Source organism: Vigna unguiculata, chromosome 4, assembly GCF_037176805.1.
Source record: "Vigna unguiculata cultivar grain cowpea cultivar isolate G323 ecotype 2 chromosome 4, ASM3717680v1, whole genome shotgun sequence".
Lineage (NCBI taxonomy): Eukaryota > Viridiplantae > Streptophyta > Magnoliopsida > Fabales > Fabaceae > Vigna > Vigna unguiculata.
In genome coordinates this window covers 46,313,071-46,332,423 of record NC_140795.1, presented here as the reverse complement: position 1 = coordinate 46,332,423, position 19,353 = coordinate 46,313,071, and the positions used below count along the sequence as shown (strand labels likewise).

The 19,353-nt window shown below is 30.0% G+C and overlaps 1 protein-coding gene and 2 pseudogenes across 1 annotated transcript; 1 reads left to right on the top strand and 2 right to left on the bottom strand.

The window, feature by feature from the left end:
- Nucleotides 1-4,472: 4,472 nt before the first annotated feature.
- Nucleotides 4,473-5,637, bottom strand: LOC114181696 (putative carboxylesterase 18 pseudogene; annotated as a pseudogene).
- A 6,640-nt stretch (nt 5,638-12,277) lies between these two features.
- On the top strand, nt 12,278-13,559 carry LOC114181642 (putative carboxylesterase 18 pseudogene; annotated as a pseudogene).
- A 3,733-nt stretch (nt 13,560-17,292) lies between these two features.
- LOC114181109 (putative carboxylesterase 18) lies at nt 17,293-18,573 on the bottom strand. The gene has a single exon (XM_028067460.2). The coding sequence runs from the start codon at nt 18,519-18,521 to the stop codon at nt 17,508-17,510; it is 1,014 nt and encodes a 337-aa protein (XP_027923261.1). The 5' UTR covers nt 18,522-18,573; the 3' UTR covers nt 17,293-17,507.
- Between the last annotated feature and the right edge of the window lie 780 nt (nt 18,574-19,353).

Here is a 19,353-nt window from a genome sequence, read left to right as displayed (position 1 = left end):
AATTAAAGATAAAATCAAGAAAATAAATTTCGACTCAGTAAAACTACATGTTAAATAATATTTTTGATATCTATGTAATGAAAATATGTTTAAATTTCTTTTGTACTACTGAGTTTTTTTCCCCTAAGTTTCACTATCATACCCTAATTTTAGGTTTAGATAAATTAAAATCCAGTTGTGTAATCTTTAAGAAATTGAAACTCTTTGAGCATCTTCATTTAATATTTATGAAATTATGTAACAACTATACGAAATTTAAATTATTGAGCCAAAATTTGATGAACTCACTATAATAACTATATGTGCTGAATTAGTTCATGTTCAATAAGTTTTTAAGAGTTGTGATAGGAATATGGAATATATATATATATATATATATATATATATATATATATATATATATATATATATATATATATATATATATATATAACGTAAACTCAAAATCTTTTTTAAATAAAGTTCTTTGTTTATTAAATTTGTTCATGTCGTGTCGTAGTCAAATTTAAAATTAAAATAAATAGTAATAATTCATATATTATGTAAAAATAATATAATATTTATTACAAAAAATTTGAATTATAGGTTTCAATTATCTCGTCATAAAATTGTAAATAGACAAAATTTTTGGCTTTAGACTATGTTATTTGACAATTGCATAAAAGTAGACACAATAATTTTTTTTGCTTTCGACTTTTTCTCATAAAGTTGTATTTCTCTAAGTTTTTATTGTATTATATGACATTAATTATTATTATTATTACTACTCTGTTTTATTTCTTTTTTCGTTTGCCTAGTATATAGGGATATATGTTCATTTCCTTCCATTTAATAACATCACTTTCGTTACCAAAAACAAATGTAATTTTCAAGAACAACATATGTACACGCAAAATTAATAAGGAGCATGTGATTTTCTTTTTATGCCAAATGAGTATATATAGATGGCAACGAATTAATATTGATTAGGCGAATACATTATTCTAATAATTTTGAGTACATTTACGTTATTCTAATCAATGTTCACACATGATTTCTTTCTATATATATTTAATTTCATATCAAACATAAATTTTGTTTAATATGAAAATTCATTTACGGAACTTATGGATATATATATATATATATATATATATATATATATATATATATATCAAAGAGAATATATATATTTGAAAAATATATAATTTTATACTATAATGTTTATTACGTTTGAAAAAAAAATGCAAGTTTTACTTAATTATCAATCTAACAATACTTTTAATAATTAGTTCTTGTTAATATAAATAATAATTTTACTTTTTTTTTTCAAATATCTAAATATTAATTTGATTTGTTTTTCATGAAGTTTTCTTTTTTTCAAATATTTTTTTTAAGTAGTATTATTTTCAAATCTTTATATTCTCTTTGACGAACTAAAGAAGACATTAGAATTTTTTTTTATTAAGATAGACAAAATATAAATATTAAACTTAAGTTTTAACATAATACACAAAAAGAGAATATAACATATTTTATGAAGACTTCATTTCAAAAAATATTTTGTAGAGTATTGTTTTCTTGTTATATATATATATATATATATATATATATATATATATATATATATATATATATATATATATATATATATATATATATATATTCCTATATAACTATATAAAGATGTCATATATGTGTTTGATATGTCAGAAAAATTTAACGCAGTTAGGTAAAATATGAATATATCCAATCATTTTTAAAGTTTAGAATCAAAATGCATCAAATTTTGAGTCATGGACGAATTTCAATTTTGTGTCAAAGTTCAGAAACTGAAAACATATTTAAAAAAATAAAGAGACAAAAATTTTGTTAATTAAAAGATTACTAATCCTTGATCAAGATCTAACACATAAATAAAGGATCAACGTGCAATAATCAACCATGAAGATTATAAATAGAAGGACCTTACCATATGTTTCGACAAAAAAACTAAGTGTGTTCTACCGAAGACAAATATGATGAACTTTCTTAACCTACGATGAATTAGAGAGTACTCAAGCCAAAATAATTTTATTCTTTAGTTGTGGGAGTTAGCATTTTATTTATAGGTAAAAATAATCACAAATCATTCTTATTTCTAAAATTCAAGGAATATTTCAGTTATAAGGATAAAAAAAATTATAAAGATAATAACAAAAGATTACAAAAATAATAACCACATATAAGATATCCTTTTTTGATAATAAAATTTAAACTAAATATAGACCAAATTTAGGCCCAATTCCAAGACCCATAAACTTTAAGTTGACTTTTCGTCGTTTAATATCATATTTGAGTATGTGGTCAGCCCTAAATCACTCGGACGATACACAACTCTCTAACCTTGAGTCATCACCTTGCTGGGATGAAATGTTATTATAAATTGTCCACCATCTTCTAGTATTGTGTCATACCTTTACTTTTTCTCATATTTAGCTGCCCAATAATTTATGGCCTCATTTACCTTACTTTTTAGCCGAGCTAAGTTAGTTGCTTTAAACGGTCGTTCACGCCCCTTAAGTCGAGCTTGGAGTTTCTTTTGTCGTGTTGTCAGATTGGTAATTCTTGAGCCCTCAACATCAAGAGAAACAATACAAATAACACACACACACACACACACACACACACACACACACACACATATATATATATATATATATATATATATATATATATATATTGACAAGTTTATCAGGATCAATAACCTTCACGAGCCTCAGTGAATAAAGGTGTGAAAACTTACCTATCATATGCACTTGATGTTTCAATAGAGAAAAATGGTAAAATCAAATACAAAGTAACTTTTGGTAAATTGAGAATAATGCTTGGTAACCACCCAACCATTTTTAACTCATTATCACCTTTCATGAATGTCTTTCAATAAGGAAAGTAATTGAATAAGTTAAAATATCTATATTGTCGAACTATGAGCTTTTCATGATAATATTTCTATTGACGGTCAGAGCTTAATTATCATTCAAGCATTGCAATTTTTCAAAGCTAAAAAGATACAAGTAATACAATGTAAGTGTGTCTTGTTTTGAGCCCTTAACATATGAATATTAAACATACTTTAAACTTAGAACAATATGTATGGTGCTTGCGTATAACGTACCTCTGGTTGAACCCAAAGAGGAAAAATAAGGAGCCCTTAGTATATGTTGCAAAAACTAACTCAAAGCACACAACTCAGAATGTAACTAAGCCCTCATCATGTAATGCAAAAACTAACTTAAAGCACATCGCTTAGAATGTAACCGAGCCCTCAGCATATAATATGAAAATGAATTGTATAATTTGCTCGGAATGTGTCCAAACCCTCAGTATATAATACAAAACTTAAATCACACTACCTTGCTTAGAATGTTTTCGAGCCCTCAACATATAATATGAAAATGTAGTGTGAACTATACTTACCTCAAGTTGAAATGGTTCATTCTTGACTTTCTTGTACTACTTCTTGTTCATAGGATGCTTTGAGCTTTCATTGACATCTCCTGTCTTTCTTCATATATATATATATATATATATATATATATATATATATATATATATATATATATATATATATATATATATATATATATATATATATATATAGATATATAGATATATATTCAACGTGGTTGGTTCTCAATGTATATCTAGAGTGGTTGGTTCTCTATAAAATGTATATGTATATCCAACGTGACTGGTTCTCATTGAAATGTATATCCAGCATGGCTGGTTCTCAATAAAATGTATATGTATATCCAATGTGGTTGGTTCTCGATGTATATCTAGCATGACATGATTTTCAATCAATATCAAAGTGTGTTTTTTCTTTCTAAACTCGTATATATATATATATATATATATATATATATATATATATATATATATATATATATATATATATATATATATCCAAATATATTGAAAAGAGAAACAAGTTTTAGATGTATGTTTTTTTAAATTATTTTGAAGTAAATAGATATTTAAAATGAAAGAATATATGAAAAGTAAATTTTAATTAAAAAAATAATATCATACTCTTCACTTTTAACTTAAAATTTTCTTCAAAGTACAAAATTTAATTCTTCATTTTAGTACACTATTAACAAAATATTTATTTCATGACATTTTTCTACATGTTTTATTATCACCATTATTAATTTATTTATGAAGTTCTTATTACTTATTTAATTAAAGTTATTAAAATCTGTCCAAGGCATTTGTATACTTTAGCTACAAGGTACAATATATGAAGTATATATTTAGCAATCTTTATGACAATTACCTATGATGATTTATTGCATATCACTGTATACATGTTCTATAAACTATATAATATAATTACCCGACCACCATGTCCATTTCATAAGCTAACGTAATTATAAGTCTATCCAATTTTTGTCCTTTAATTTCATACACATGCAAAATATATATTTTCTTTCACACTAAAATCATAATAATACAAGAAAATAAAATATTCATTCTTATTATAATTATAATATTACAACATCAAACGTGACACTGAACTCTAACTACCAGCTAATTGTTTGACCATGAAATGGTTAACATGAGAAAGAAACTGAGAAGCTTCGGGTAAATATGGAAACAAGTGAAACCCATGGATCATATTCGGGTATTCAATTATCTCAACGTCCTTACCCGATTTTCTTAACCATTCATAGTATCTTCTTTGCCAATCCTTTAATGGGTCAAAACCCGCCACAATCAAAAGCGTCTTCGGATAGTTCAAACCGGAAATATCCACGGCATTGGGCCCACTCACATTAACCACTTCGTGGTCACGGTCCGACCCGTTGGGCAAATAGGATTTCCAATACCAATCGGTTACTTCCAACGAAACTAATGGGTCTTGCGTTATTCCGATCTCTGATTCAACTCGCTCTTGCCCTCCAAAAAACGGTTCAATCGAAACCAACCCGATTACTCTCACGAACCGGAGCTTCTCTTTACAAACCCGAATGGCCACGTGGTGTGCTGTGTTCCCGCCCGAACTATCACCCACCAAAAAACACTTACCAACGTTACCCAAAGTGGCGCCGTTTTCGTCGAGGTATTTAACGACGTCGAAACCATCGTCGTTTTGGGAAGGGTAACGGTGTTCGGGGGCTAGGCGGTAGTTAACGGAGACGATGACGGCGTTGATGGAGCGGCACAAGGAGCGGCAGAAAGCGTCGTACGTGGTTGTGGCCGGGGAGAGGAACGCGAAGCCGCCGCCGTGGAAGAAGACGACGACAGGAAGGGTGGCGGCAGAGGCGGAAGCGGAGGGGGAGAAGAGGCGAAACCAGAGGTTGCGTGTGGCATCGACAGTGACGTCGGAGGTGGTGACGCCGTCGATAGGGTTGGGATTAGGAGGGAGCTGGGGGTCGAAGAGGTTGAAGAGACGGCGGTTGACGGTGCCGTTAGAGCGGCGAGAGGCTTTGAGAAGGAGAGAAAGCAGAGAGGTCATTACGCGGAGCTTCCATGGAATGGTTGGTTTGGTGGGTGCAGCCATTGCTTGTGGTGGTGAGTTGACTCGGTGAGTGAAACGAGCAAGTTAAGAAGTGGCAGTGAGAAGATTTTTCGCACTACTACCCCGTTGATGTTCTCATATGGATAGGATTCCGTTTACGTAAATATTTTAAAACAAACATTACATAAAATAAATTGATTTTTTTAATTACAGAAATATATAAATTTATTGTTTGTTCCATGTTAGAATTAAACAAGAGGGGAATATATTTTAATTAAATTTGATTATGAATATTTATTATAAATATATGTATAAGGAAAATAATTTTTTAACGAAAACTTTTTCTTATAATATAAAAGTGTCATTTTTTTTAAGTAACTTTTTACTTTTTATTTTCTTATTTTGTTATATTTGTAAACCATTTAAAAAAGTAACATTTAAAATTAGATAATTATCAAAATTTAATTCTCGACATATCACTGTCTAACATATCATTGTCTATGTCCTATGTATAAATATCTAATAAATTCTTAGCTCTAGCTGTTGAGACGAGGGTGGTTGGTTATGTCACGTCATGCATTAACTTCCTTATCTTAACTAGTCCGAGACCACGAGCAAGTTATTTTGGTTTTTGTTTTTGTTTTTGTTTTTAATTTTTAAATTTGATTAGTAAAATTACATTAATTTATTATTGTATTTTAATAGATAATTTATTTGCATAATAAATCTTTGAATGAAATTCAATGTTTTTTAATAAATGTATGCTTTATGTCCGAAAAACATGTACGTTACAATAAAGTTTGATAGTATACGAGGAATATTTTAATTTGTGTAAGAAAATTTATAGTGAAGTTGTTATAGTTATAAAATCATCGAAGGGCTATTTGTTATTGGAACTATGATATGCACATGTAGCTCCATTTATTTAAAATGATCAATTTATCTTTTTTAATGTAATAATTATAGTTTTTAAAATATATTTTTTATTATGTATGCTAGTATAAAAAGTATATTACCCATATTATGAATCGTATAATTTAAAATAATACTAGTTGAAATTTGTGATGTAAAAGTTATAGTTGTAATAACTAAATCATGAAAATCATAATGTAAAATAAATATCTAATTAAGAAATGATAATATCACTAAAATAATTTAAAGTTATTGATTTAAAATATGATTTATAATTTAAATTTACAAAAAGTAAAATATGTAAAATCAAAATATACTTATGAAAACACATGGTATATTAGAGATGTGTTGTATTACAAAAAAATTATATTTGTAGTGTAATATCATGTAAAATCTATTTTCTTTCATAAATAACTCCAAATTTCCAAATTCTAATTCTTTTGTTTTCAAAAAGAAGTAAAAACTCTTTTTTTTTTCCTTTTCCACAATTCCATACCCATTTTTGAACCTCTACCTTTTACTCTCTGTTTATTCGTTTGTAGAATCAAGATTTTAGGGTCGTTTTTCGCAGTGAGGCAGTTGATTCTTATCGATCAATTTCTTGTTTGGAGTAAGTTAGTTTTTCTTGCCTTTTTCGCTTCTTCTACATGCATGCAAGTCTTCCTTGCTTACATTTGCCTCTTTTATTTCCATCTTGTATCTCTTCTAATCGGTGGTTATGTGGGCAAGATCAGATTTTTTTTCATTGTGTTAGGTCGAGGTTAACCTTTCGCGAGTTTGAAGGTGTCTCGAGGGTTCTTAAAGCTCGTTATCTTCGGAGGTGAAGGGAGCTAGGTTTTCACAAATTGCATGATGGTTTTTTTGCCAAATTTGTTGCTTGCATGTTAAATTTATGTTATGGGTACTGTTGTTATGATGCATAATGGGTGTTTTGATCCATGAGCTATTTACTTTATTCCTTATGAGTGTGAAGGGAGAAATCTCTAATTTTTTACATGTCTTGATTTGTACGTGTTATGAAAAATTGGGAGTTTTTTTGAATGCATGTTAACTAAGGTATATTTCTATTATTTAGAGGTTGTAACTAGTTTGAGATTGTTTTTGACTTGATATAATTGAGTTTGGTTGTTGGGCAGTGACAAAACTGCATATTTTGAGCTTTTGTGTTTGCAGACTCGTTGGGCAAGCAAATGACGTGCTTAGCGAGTGCCAAAATTAATTTTAACAGAGAGTTTTCCTCACTGGGTGAGCAATCCTCTCGCTGGGCAGGTGGGTTTTTCCAGCTTTGAGTCATGCAAAATTTTCAATTCTCGTTTCGTTAATCGTCGGATCAAGTTGAAAAATTGTACAACAAGTTCTAAACATATGATGCTTTGTTTTGATCGATGTGCTCTTTGTTTGAAAGTTTATAGTGAAAACAATTTTTTCTTGTAAGGTTCCTGTACATTAGGTTATTGACAACTTTGACATTTGTCACTTGTTTAGTGTATAACTTTTTCTACAACTACGCAATTGGATTGATTATTTTTTGCATTGAGTTCTTGATTCGATTATCTTTCATTTGAATGTGAGAACATAATTTTTTGAGCTTTGTACAAATTGCAGTTTTATTTTTAAAACCCTCAACCAATTTTCATAGGTGTTGTTAAGTTATTGTGTAAATTACTTGGTGATTAGTGAATGTGTGAGGATGATATGAACTTTTGGAATACAATGATGTATGAAACTGTGATGATGATGACCTTGCCAATGGATATGTGTGTTTTACATTGATGATATAATGTATGAGACTTGTTTAACTATGAATTGAGAATGATGAAACAATTTTCATGGAAAAAACCTTTTAAAGTATGCGTGTTTTGGTGTGCATTGATGTAGGCACTCAAAATTTGGAAGTTTATCCTGACACTCTACTAATCATTCAAATTCATGTAGAGGAAATAAATTAAGAGTAGAGAGTAGCAGAAGGTCCTGGTTGGAAGAACCATTTGTAGTTTTAGGAACCTGTGTAGGATTAACCTTGTGGGTGGAGGTTATGCATCAAAAGTGTCAAAGCTTCCAAGTAGTTATCTCAATGTTGGTTATCTGGATAACTGAGTGTAATGGGTCTTTCACGATATGACTTGTTGCTCATAATATTGTGAATTACTATCTCCCTAATATGATTTAATTTATGATAAATGGAATATTTATTTTTATATTACCTTACCCTCTCTTGTTTGTGCATGTGTGTGTGTTTCTTGTGTTGTTGTTCTTCTTTTGCAATGATCACTAATATTTGGTGTGAACAGATGATGATTTAGGTGTTGACTCCCATAGTGATGGTGATAACAGTGCAATTGTTTAGATTTTAGCTAGCATTTTGCTACTTGTTATCTTTTGAAAACTCTGTAGTTATCACTCTTTCTAGCTCATATTCTTAGGCTGAATTTGAACTTATCTTTTTTACAATTTTATCTTTATGGATGTCTATAAATGAAGTGATTTATATACTTTATGTATGTTTTTTTTATATAGTAACCATATAAGATTCTGTCAAATCGTTTAGACTATTATTTTGGAGTGTTATAGGTAGTTTAATGGTATATTCAATAAAGTTCAAGGTTGGGTTTAATTATTGTTTGTTGAAACTTGTCTAGTTTATTTACTAAGCTTAATTTTTTTTTCTTTTTATTGAATTGGAACTTGAATAGAACTATTTATTGCTTCATTTTATTAAATTTCCTTGAATATTCATATAATAAACATAATAAACATGGCAAACAATACATTATTTAAGTAATAAATATTCAAAGTAAATAATGATGATTTATTAGAAAATTTTCCTCAAGTTATGTTGTTTCGTAAGTTATGGTATTACACAATACACTAGTCGTATAATTTTAGTATGAGAAGTTTAATATATTTTGGTTTCTAAAATTGAATTTGAGACTCACTCGGGGAAATAGACCTTAATTTCATTCTTTGGTATTTCACAAACCTATTATCTCTTGTAATAAAATAATAATAAGTGTTTCTAGAACTATAAAGATAACTTCTCATAAAGAAACAAAAATTATATATAAATATAATAGAATTTCAACATCATGCTCCATAAAAAAATTAAAATGTTCTTTGCAGATAAAAAATAAAAAATTCTAAAGGGATATTGAATGTTACTGACTTAAGCAATATTTCTCTAGTTTTTGTTAGAACATTTTGATAATGTATGTGAGAATCAGTAAAACACTTCCCCACAACACTTCTCTCTCTCTCTCTCTCTCTCTATATATATATATATATATATATATATATATATATATATATTAATATATTAATATATTAATATATTAATATTGATGTTTCACATACATAACTATTTATATTTTTTATATTTTAAACAAGGTGAAATATTAATTACTTAGATAAAGTTAAAATATTTATAATACTAGTTTTACTTAAAACAAAATATATATTTATTTATATGAAATTATAATTTTTATTATTTTGATAAATGACATAATAATATCTTTACTCTTATATATGATGTATGTACTATATGTGTCAACTGTTACAAATCCAATGAAATTGGATATAATAAATCAGACGGTTGAAGAGAAAACTGATTGATCATTGTTAAAGTCAGTTAAACACACAATTAGCATAAACAAGTTAGTAAACAAGTTTAAAGGGAATTAGGTTGTAACTAGGTCGTCCTTAATCAAAAGTCATAGAGAAAACTATAACTACAGTCAAATGTATGGTTGTTTGTTGGTACATTCATTATACATTTATTATATCATTAACTATTTCGATTGAGTTTAAACTAACTTTAGCATCAAAGTACTTGTAAGAGGTACTTCGATCAGTTGACGAACATATTACTTTAGCAAGAAGAGGGTCGCATTGAAGCGAGAAAATCAATAAATTATTTTAGTGGATGTTTGATCCAATACTCGAAACAATTTAAACAATTTCTTTTATAAAAAAATGTTAATTTGATGATTAAGAAGAACTTTTGTTTAGAGAAATTATTTGCTTGTAAGAAGTTTTATATTGTGTGTAGAAAAAAAATTATATAATAAGAGACATCTAAATAAAGTCATCTTAGAGATCAATATGAATGTTGACATTCGAGCTATGTTGATACTCCAGAGTCCATTAATCATTTGTCTTCATGAAACATAAACAAATTATATTTATTATAAAAAAATATAAATAAATATGTGGAAGTAAAATATTAAACCACTTATATTATTTTTTATGAATCAAAATAAAAATAACTAATTTTTCACCATAAAAATTTTCTTTAGGAAAAACATGGGAAACTTTGAAATTGATTTGAAATTGATATGATTACAAAAATAATAAAAGACATTTAAATGTAAGAGTATAGATAAATAATTTTAAAATATTTACTTAACTTTACTTTCAAATATAACATGGAAGTATATTGTTATGAAATTTAATTAATTTATTGGACAAGTACAAATTTAGATTTAACAAATTTTGCTACCATCTAAAGGTCAGATCCTTTTGAAGGAATGTTTATTTTATTTTTGTCTGTATTTTCAAGATACCTATTTATCAAGTTTTTTTTTTTTCCTAAACTCATACATATCAAATATATCGAAGAACGAAAATAGTTGCAGTAGTTTACTTATGTTCTATTTTTTAAAATTATTTTAAAGTAAAAAATATATATATAAAAGCGAAAAGATATGTTAATAAATAATTGAATTCTTCACTTTAGTACACTATCAACACAATACTTATTTCTTGGTATTTTTTCGCGTGTTTATTATTATCATTATTATAAATTTATTTACAAAGTTCTTATTATTGATTTAATTAAAGTTAGTAAAACTTACTTAAGGCATTCGCATACTTTGGTTACAAAATATATGAATAAAGTTATATTTTTATGACACTTACAATAATTGCATACGACTAAATACATCTTCAATAACTATGTAATATGATTACCCAGCTCCATTTCACAACCCAACATAAACATAATGCAATTTACGTCTTTTTATTTCACACTAAAAAACCATAATATTATAAGAAAATAAAATCTTATTACCATAATTATAATATTACAATATCAAACATGACACTAAACTCTAACTACCAGCAACTTGTTTTTTGACGAAATGGTTGAAGTCAGAAAGAAACTGAGAAGCCTCGGGTAAAATCGGAAACAATTGAAACGCATGGATCATATTCGGGTATTCAATTATTTCAACATCCTTACCCGATTTCCTTAACCATTCATAGTACTTTTTTCGCCAATCCTGTATTGGGTCACAACCCGCCACAGCCAAGAGAGTTTTCGGATAGTCCAAACCCGAAATATCCACCCCGTTGGGTCCACTCACATTAACCGCTCCGTGGTCACGGTTCGACCCGCTGGGCAAAAAAGCCCTCCAATACCAATCTGTTATTTCGTACGAAACCATCGGGTCTCGCTTGAATTTTTTAAATTAAACAAATATATACAATTTATGTAAAAGTTACACAATTAATTAATCAGTAATAATATGAAAGATAGATTATAAAGTAATTATTATAACAAATATATAAATATATGAATGTATGTAGTAAAAGAATGTAACAAAATATCTAAGGCAGAATTCTTATCTTTTGGCTATCCTAGGAATGGTTGGTTCTATCACCTCATGTCTTAGTTTCTTATCTCAATTTCAAATTACACGTGAAAAACATGTGAGCACATTGGAATTTTCTATGCAATCATCATATAATTAAAAGATGTTGATTTTGTAATAACTAATTTAAAGATTATTAAAAGACAGAAAACATAAAATCAAAGATCTATTGGCCTAAAATGTATTTCATCAAACTAGAACACTAAATTTAGGGAATACCTTGTTTTAACTGAAATCACCAAAATACTGTTTTCATATTTGTACTAAATAAGCAACTTTCATCGAACAAACATTTGAAACAAAATAAGTGTCCGTGTTGGCACATGTTGTCGTTCTTCTGCAATTTTCCCATCTGAAGCTTTTCTCATTCTTGGAAACGCAGGAACGACAATGGTGCCATCCAAAGGGTCTGAAACGGCAAAACCCAAACCGGCTATGCCATGGAAGGCACGCATTTCAATAAGCTTTATTTCTACGATCACCGACGCCGCGCGCCGCTCTAACGGCACCATTAATCGCTGTCTAACCAACCTTCTCGATATCAAGGTCCAAGCCTGCTCCTCCGCCGTTAATGGTGTTACCTCCAAAGATGTCACCATTCACGCCGAAAACAAACTCTGGTTCCGCGTCTTCGCCCCCGCAGTCTCCCCCGCCGCCGGCACTCTCCCCGTCGTCGTCTACTTTCACGGAGGCGGCTTCGCGTTCCTCTCGCCGGACTCCTTCGGCTACGACGCCGTCTGTCGCCGAATCTGCCGCCACGTCCCCGCCGTTGTGCTCTCTGTTAATTACCGCCTCACACCGGAGCACCGGTACCCGTCGCAGTACGACGACGGCCAGAATTTCCTCCACTTCCTTGACGAGAATCGCATGGTACTGCCGGAGAACGCTGATGTGTCAAAATGTTTCCTTGCCGGCGACAGCGCCGGTGCTAACTTAGCTCACAACGTCGCAGTTCGGGTCGGGAAGATGGGAATCCGGGAAAATCTAGTTGAGAATTCGGGGTTTCGGAGAATCCAGGTCCTCGGGTTGGTGACGATCCAGCCATTTTTCGGCGGGGAGGAGCGGACGGAGGCTGAGGTGAAGTTTGAAGGTGCGCCGCTGGTGTCAATGGAGAGGGCCGATTGGATGTGGAAGGCGTTTTTGCCTGACGGATCGGATCGTGATCACGGAGCATGCAACGTGAGTGGGCCGAATTCGGAGGATTTGTCGGGTTTGGATTACCCGGATACCCTTGTGATTGTGGGTGGGTTTGATCCTTTACAAGATTGGCAAAGAAGGTATTACGAGTGGTTAACAAAATCGGGTAAAAAGGCCCAATTGGTTGAATATCCGAAAATGTTTCATGCTTTTTATGTTTTTCCTGACTTGCCTGAGTCTTCTCAAATGATGACACAGATCAAGGATTTCATTAACAAGAAACTCGCCCAATAGAATAAATTAATGTTGTTAGTTATCTCTTTTTACAGTGGTAGTGGTCAAATAATACCAATTGAGCCATGCTTTGTTTAAGAAAATTGTGTTTTGTTTGTGTTTGTTGCAGCTATTTATTATAGGAAGTAGAGAAAAAAAACATTTTTATTCTTTTATATTTAATAATAATAATAATAATAATTGAGTGTATTATGAAATTGAAATTTTGAAAATTTTGAAAAATATAAGTAAATTAATTGGGTGTATTAGGTCCAAGACCGAAGGGGCCTTAAGTAAAAGAATTGAAAGATATTTTTGTCTATAGTAATGAACTTCTAGAAAGCTGAGGTCAGGGAATTGTGTAGTGATAGGTCATAGGCCAATTGAGATTTAGGTCTAAGATGAGGAGGCTTTAAGTAAAATTGTTTATGGGTTTGTTTATACATTCCTAATGTAAAATGAGGATTTTAAGTCAATTATTGTGATGATTTTTTAAGGTATGTTAGGGGACGTGAATTAGTGGGATGGACCATTATTAAAAATACTTGAATAGGAGAGGGTAAAATAAGAAGTTGAGGAGGTGGTCACCTGACTAAGAAGCAATCATATATATATATAATCTTAAAAATTGATTAGAATATTTTGAATAACACATTAAAATTAAATTAGTTATACATTAAAATTAATATATTTATATATATAGATATATATATTTTAATATATTTTATGAATTTGATACCTCTAAAATCTGTATATATTTATCTTGCATTTAAATATGTTTTTTTAGTTTTTGAGTCTTGATGCGAAATTAAAATTCGTTCATCGTCCAAAACTTCAATATATTTTAATCTTTAAACTTTAAAAATGAATAAATATAGTTCTTTAAATTAAATTAAATTACGTTAAATGCTTTTGAAGTGTTAAACACGTTCATGCTAGTACTTTTATTGTTTATATTATCTAACATGTTCCCGCTTCAATAACTATTTGGAAACGTGTTTAATACATAAAAGAATTATATTTATTCATTTATAAAGTTTAAGAACCAAAATGTTTCAAAGTTTCAAATAATGACGAATTTCAATCTCGTGTCAAAATTCAGTGATTAGAAACATACTTAATCATTTATCTTGACGCTTCTTAAATTTTGTCTAAAGATCCGTCACTTGTATATATATATATATATATATATATATATATATATATATATATATATATATATATATATATATATATATATATATATATATATATAAGCAAATTTTTATCTCGTTCTCTCAACCATATTTCCATTTTCATAACCAAATAATACAAAGAATTTGGTGGATCTCAAAAAACACAAAGTACATGAATGATACAGGAATCATGGAAGAAGAAATTATGAACATCCATGAAGAAGAGTACATTTTGAAACTAGTCAAAAGGAAAAGACAACATATAGTTGATAACTCTAGCAAATAAATGTTAGACTATGAATCACAAAGATCAATCATATAAACTGTACTCACCAAGAACACGACGGTAATAAGACAAGGGAAGAAATGTAGACATGGTGATGGAGATATGTAGAAGGGTAGCATCGTCATAAAGTCGACATGGTGATGAAGAAATGTAAACATGGTGATGGAGAGATATAGAAGGGTAGCATCGTCATAAAGCCGACGTGGTGATGAAGAAATGTAGACATGGTGATGGAGATATGTAGAAAGGTAGCATCGTCATAAAGCAGACCAAATCAGAACTGATAAGATTGCAAAGATGAGATTGGTGATTGTTATAGATATATTAGTTGTTATTTGGGCTAGTTGATGTAATATTTTAGTTGAGATTTAGAAAGATATTTGTGATTATCTTTAAGATTATTATGTATTAATTATGTATATCTATGATATTTGTAACTGATTTACCTATTATAAATAAGAATGTTACTCCCATGATCCAGGAACATATTATTTTTTACCTAAGCATATCTTAAGCTAAGGTTAAAGATATTTCTTTCTTTTTGTTTTTGGTTAAGAATTATTCAGCACTTTTCTTGACCAGAACATAAACCAAACCCTAAATTAATTGAACAGTTCTCAATACTTAAACAAACAAAACGAGAAAGGTACCTCATTATTGAGAGAGTAGGTGGAAAATTAGCACTTGTAGAACACATGAAATCAATAAAAGATCCATGGTAAGTGTGTTGAGACCATGTTGTTCTCTTTCTGGTAGGTTATTCTAAAACGTATTTCATATCTAAGTGTAATGTTACGTCATAATAATAAACTGATTAATGGGATATCAATTTTATATCCTTGCCAATAGAGACCAGGGACCTCTCAACAAGTTCCTGAATACTTAAGTCTATCACAGACCGTTCATTGAACAATCCAACCCATCACGGATCATTCATCAGAAACTCAATATATATTATCCATAAATTAATAATAATTGGACAATATAATTGATATTTACAAATAATATAATTTATTAATTAATAGTAATCCATAATAATAATAATAATAATAATAAAATAGAGAATAATAATTTTATATAATAAAATTATATAAAATACAACAATAAATTCTAAGAAGAAAGGTGATATCGAGGTTATCAAAAAGAACATAATTAGTTATTCATTCACTATTTATTTAAAGTTATATAAAAACTAACAATCAATTTTGACGACGATTTCAAATGTCAAAGAACTCATCCCTTCAAATTGTATATACTATGAGTAATCATGATGAGTACTTCCAAACAAGATTCAATGAAACAGAAAAATAATGTATTTCACCATTACAAATATTTATTGTGGTGATTCGTATACCGACTAACATATGTAATGTAATTGAATATGTTCAAATTAGTGAAAAAAAACTACCATAAAATGGCAAGAGAAATTTGTCAAAGGTACCACCAAATTATTTGGGCCAACGTATTCGACAAGATCTAAGATAAATAACATTCAATACTAACCACCGTTAGGGAAGATACATTTTTCAAGATTTAAGGTTTAATTGATTATATACATTAGGAATGAAAATGTTCTATATAACTTACAAAAGACAATAGACTCGAGATAATCATAATAAACACACTATCATATACATCAAAAGACTTGTAGATTTAACATTAATATTTTTTATATTATGTACTTAAGTAATAACATTAACATTTTAAATCGAACTCATTTATTTAATATCGTCTTAAATGTTCGTATAAGTTTGTAATTTATTATAAATAAAAGACAATATAATGTCTAACATATAAAATATATCTTATACAAACTACCTTAAAGACTATTCCAATGTTCTTACTAGAAAAAGACATTAATATTATTAAAAATTGAGTTATTATTGGAAAGAAAAATGGGTTGAGTTGATAAAGTTGATGTAACATATTGAACCAAATTATTATTTTTGTGATAAATTTGTCCACATGTTCCCAATTTGTTGTCTTGCTAAATATGTTGGTGTATAGTATGTGCACCATAAGTATATAATTATATTTCCCTCACCATAAAATAATTATTTTTTTGAAAGCGACTTTCAATATAAACCACACAATTAGCCAACTGGGTAAGAATTAGCAATGAAAAGGGACGGTGTATCAAACTAAAAAAAAATGGATTTTTTTGATGATTTTTCCTATACTGTTTCTCTGTTTTTCTATCATATATTTTTTATATATCGATTATCATTAATTTTGATATTTAAAAATATATTAAAAAAATATTTTAAATATTAGTATATTTTTAATACTCAACACAAAAAAAAAAAGATAATTTTTTATTAAAACTAACGGCTAATTAATTTTCGAGCAACAGATAATAGAACAGGGATATAAACCTTACAACAATAAAACTGATTTTTCATTTATAAAGATTCAAACTAGCATATACTACTAAACAACACACCTTAATCATCATCACAACCTTAAACCCGAAACTAATGATAAAAATTTAGAAATACAAAATACTAAATATTTTTAAGGCCTAAAGAAAAAAATTTGCAAAACCTCAACGGTAGACTCCAACAGTTATATGAAATCTTTGATTTTTGAACTCACAGTGATAATTTCAAATCAGAGATTCTGTTGGTGATGAAATCTTTGACCTGTGAGATCAATTGAGATGATTCTGGCAATTCAGGGAAAATATAAAATGCATGAATCATGGTTGGATATTCAATTAGTTGTGCCTTTTTCCCTGATTTTTTCAACCACTCACAATACCTTCTTTGCCAATCTTGTAACGGGTCAAATCCACCCACAATCACAAGGGTATTCGGGTAATCCAGACCCGACAAATCCTCCGAATTCGCTCCGCTCACATTTACCGCCCAGTGATCGCGATCTGATCCCTCCGGCAAAAACGCCTTCCACAGCCAATCGGTTCTTGACGTCGACACCAGCGGCGCACCCTCAAATTTCACCTCCGCGGCAGTACGCTCCTCCCCGCCAAACCACGGCTGAATGGAAACCAACCCGACGAGCCGAACTCCACGGAGACCCGACTTGGCGACCCGGACCGCCACCTGGTGAGCCAAATTCGCGCCGGCGCTGTCGCCAGCGAGGAAGCACTTTGACAAATCAGCATATTCCGGCAGCACCGCGGGATTCTCGGCAAGGAACTTGAGGACGTCCTCGCCGTCGTCGTATTGCGAAGGGAACCGGTGCTCCGGCGTGTGGCGATAGTTCACAGAGACAATAACGGCAGGGATCCGGCGGCAGAATCGGCGGCACACGGCGTCATAAGCAAAGGAGTCCGGCGAGAGGAAAGCGAAGCCGCCGCCGTGGAAGAAAATGACGACGGGAAGAACGCCGTCACCGGAGTAGCCTTTGGGAGTAAAGACGCGAATCCAGAGGTTTCTGTTGGCGTCAACAGTGACGTCTTTAGTAGAAACGCCGTTAACGGATTTGGCTTTGGATGGGGTCTTGTAATCGAGGAATTTCATGAAACCGCGATTAACGGTGCCGTCGCAGCGGCGCGCAAAATCCGTTACGGCGGAGAGAAAGGATAACGTAACTCGGGTTTTGAGAGGCAGAACAAGCTTTGGTTTTTCCGTTTGAGAAGGCATTGTTTGTGTCTTGTTTGGTTCTTTGTGACAATGGAAGTGTGAGCCTTAGTTTAATAGTCCTGCAATAACAGCCGCTATGGTAGTTGGTAATCTTTCCAAAGAAAAACGAGAGATGTGGGGTCCACAACTTTTATTTTTATTAAAAAATAATTAAATTTCTTTTTTTATTCTTGCAGAAGTAAATGAACATTCTTATTTTGTAAATAATTTCTTTTAATATCATTTTGTAATTTATACATAGTATAAAGATGTTTAGGGTGCATTATTTCTGATATTAAACCTTTTATTGTTCTAATAACCGTCTTACTATCTCAGTCCCATCTATATAATTTTAAATGAAAAAAAGAAAAGTTTTATGTGAAGTTACTAAATAAATTATCATTAATCTATTGATGAGATTAATATTTTATTTACACATTATTGATGTCCATAATGGGTCTTTCTTTTGGGAACGTGTTATTTGCGGAATATATGCAAAATTGAAACCATTCCTTACGTGATCTCAATATTTTACACCTACCATATAAGGTTGCTTGCTATTATCATCTAAACAACAAACAAATTTATTTTTCTTTCTTTGGATTGTGAGAGGAAAAAGTTGTACAACATTAAATTAGATAAAGTATTTTTAAAACTAAATTTTCTTGGTTTCTTAACTTAATTGGAAATCCGTGTATACATACATACATATATACATACATATATATATATATATATAAAATAAATAAATAAAAATCTGTTAGAACCTCTAATCTAATAATGGTTCTAAATTATTGGTTTTTGTATATGGTCTTCCTCTTCTTCTTCTTGTATATGGTCTTCTTCTTCTTAC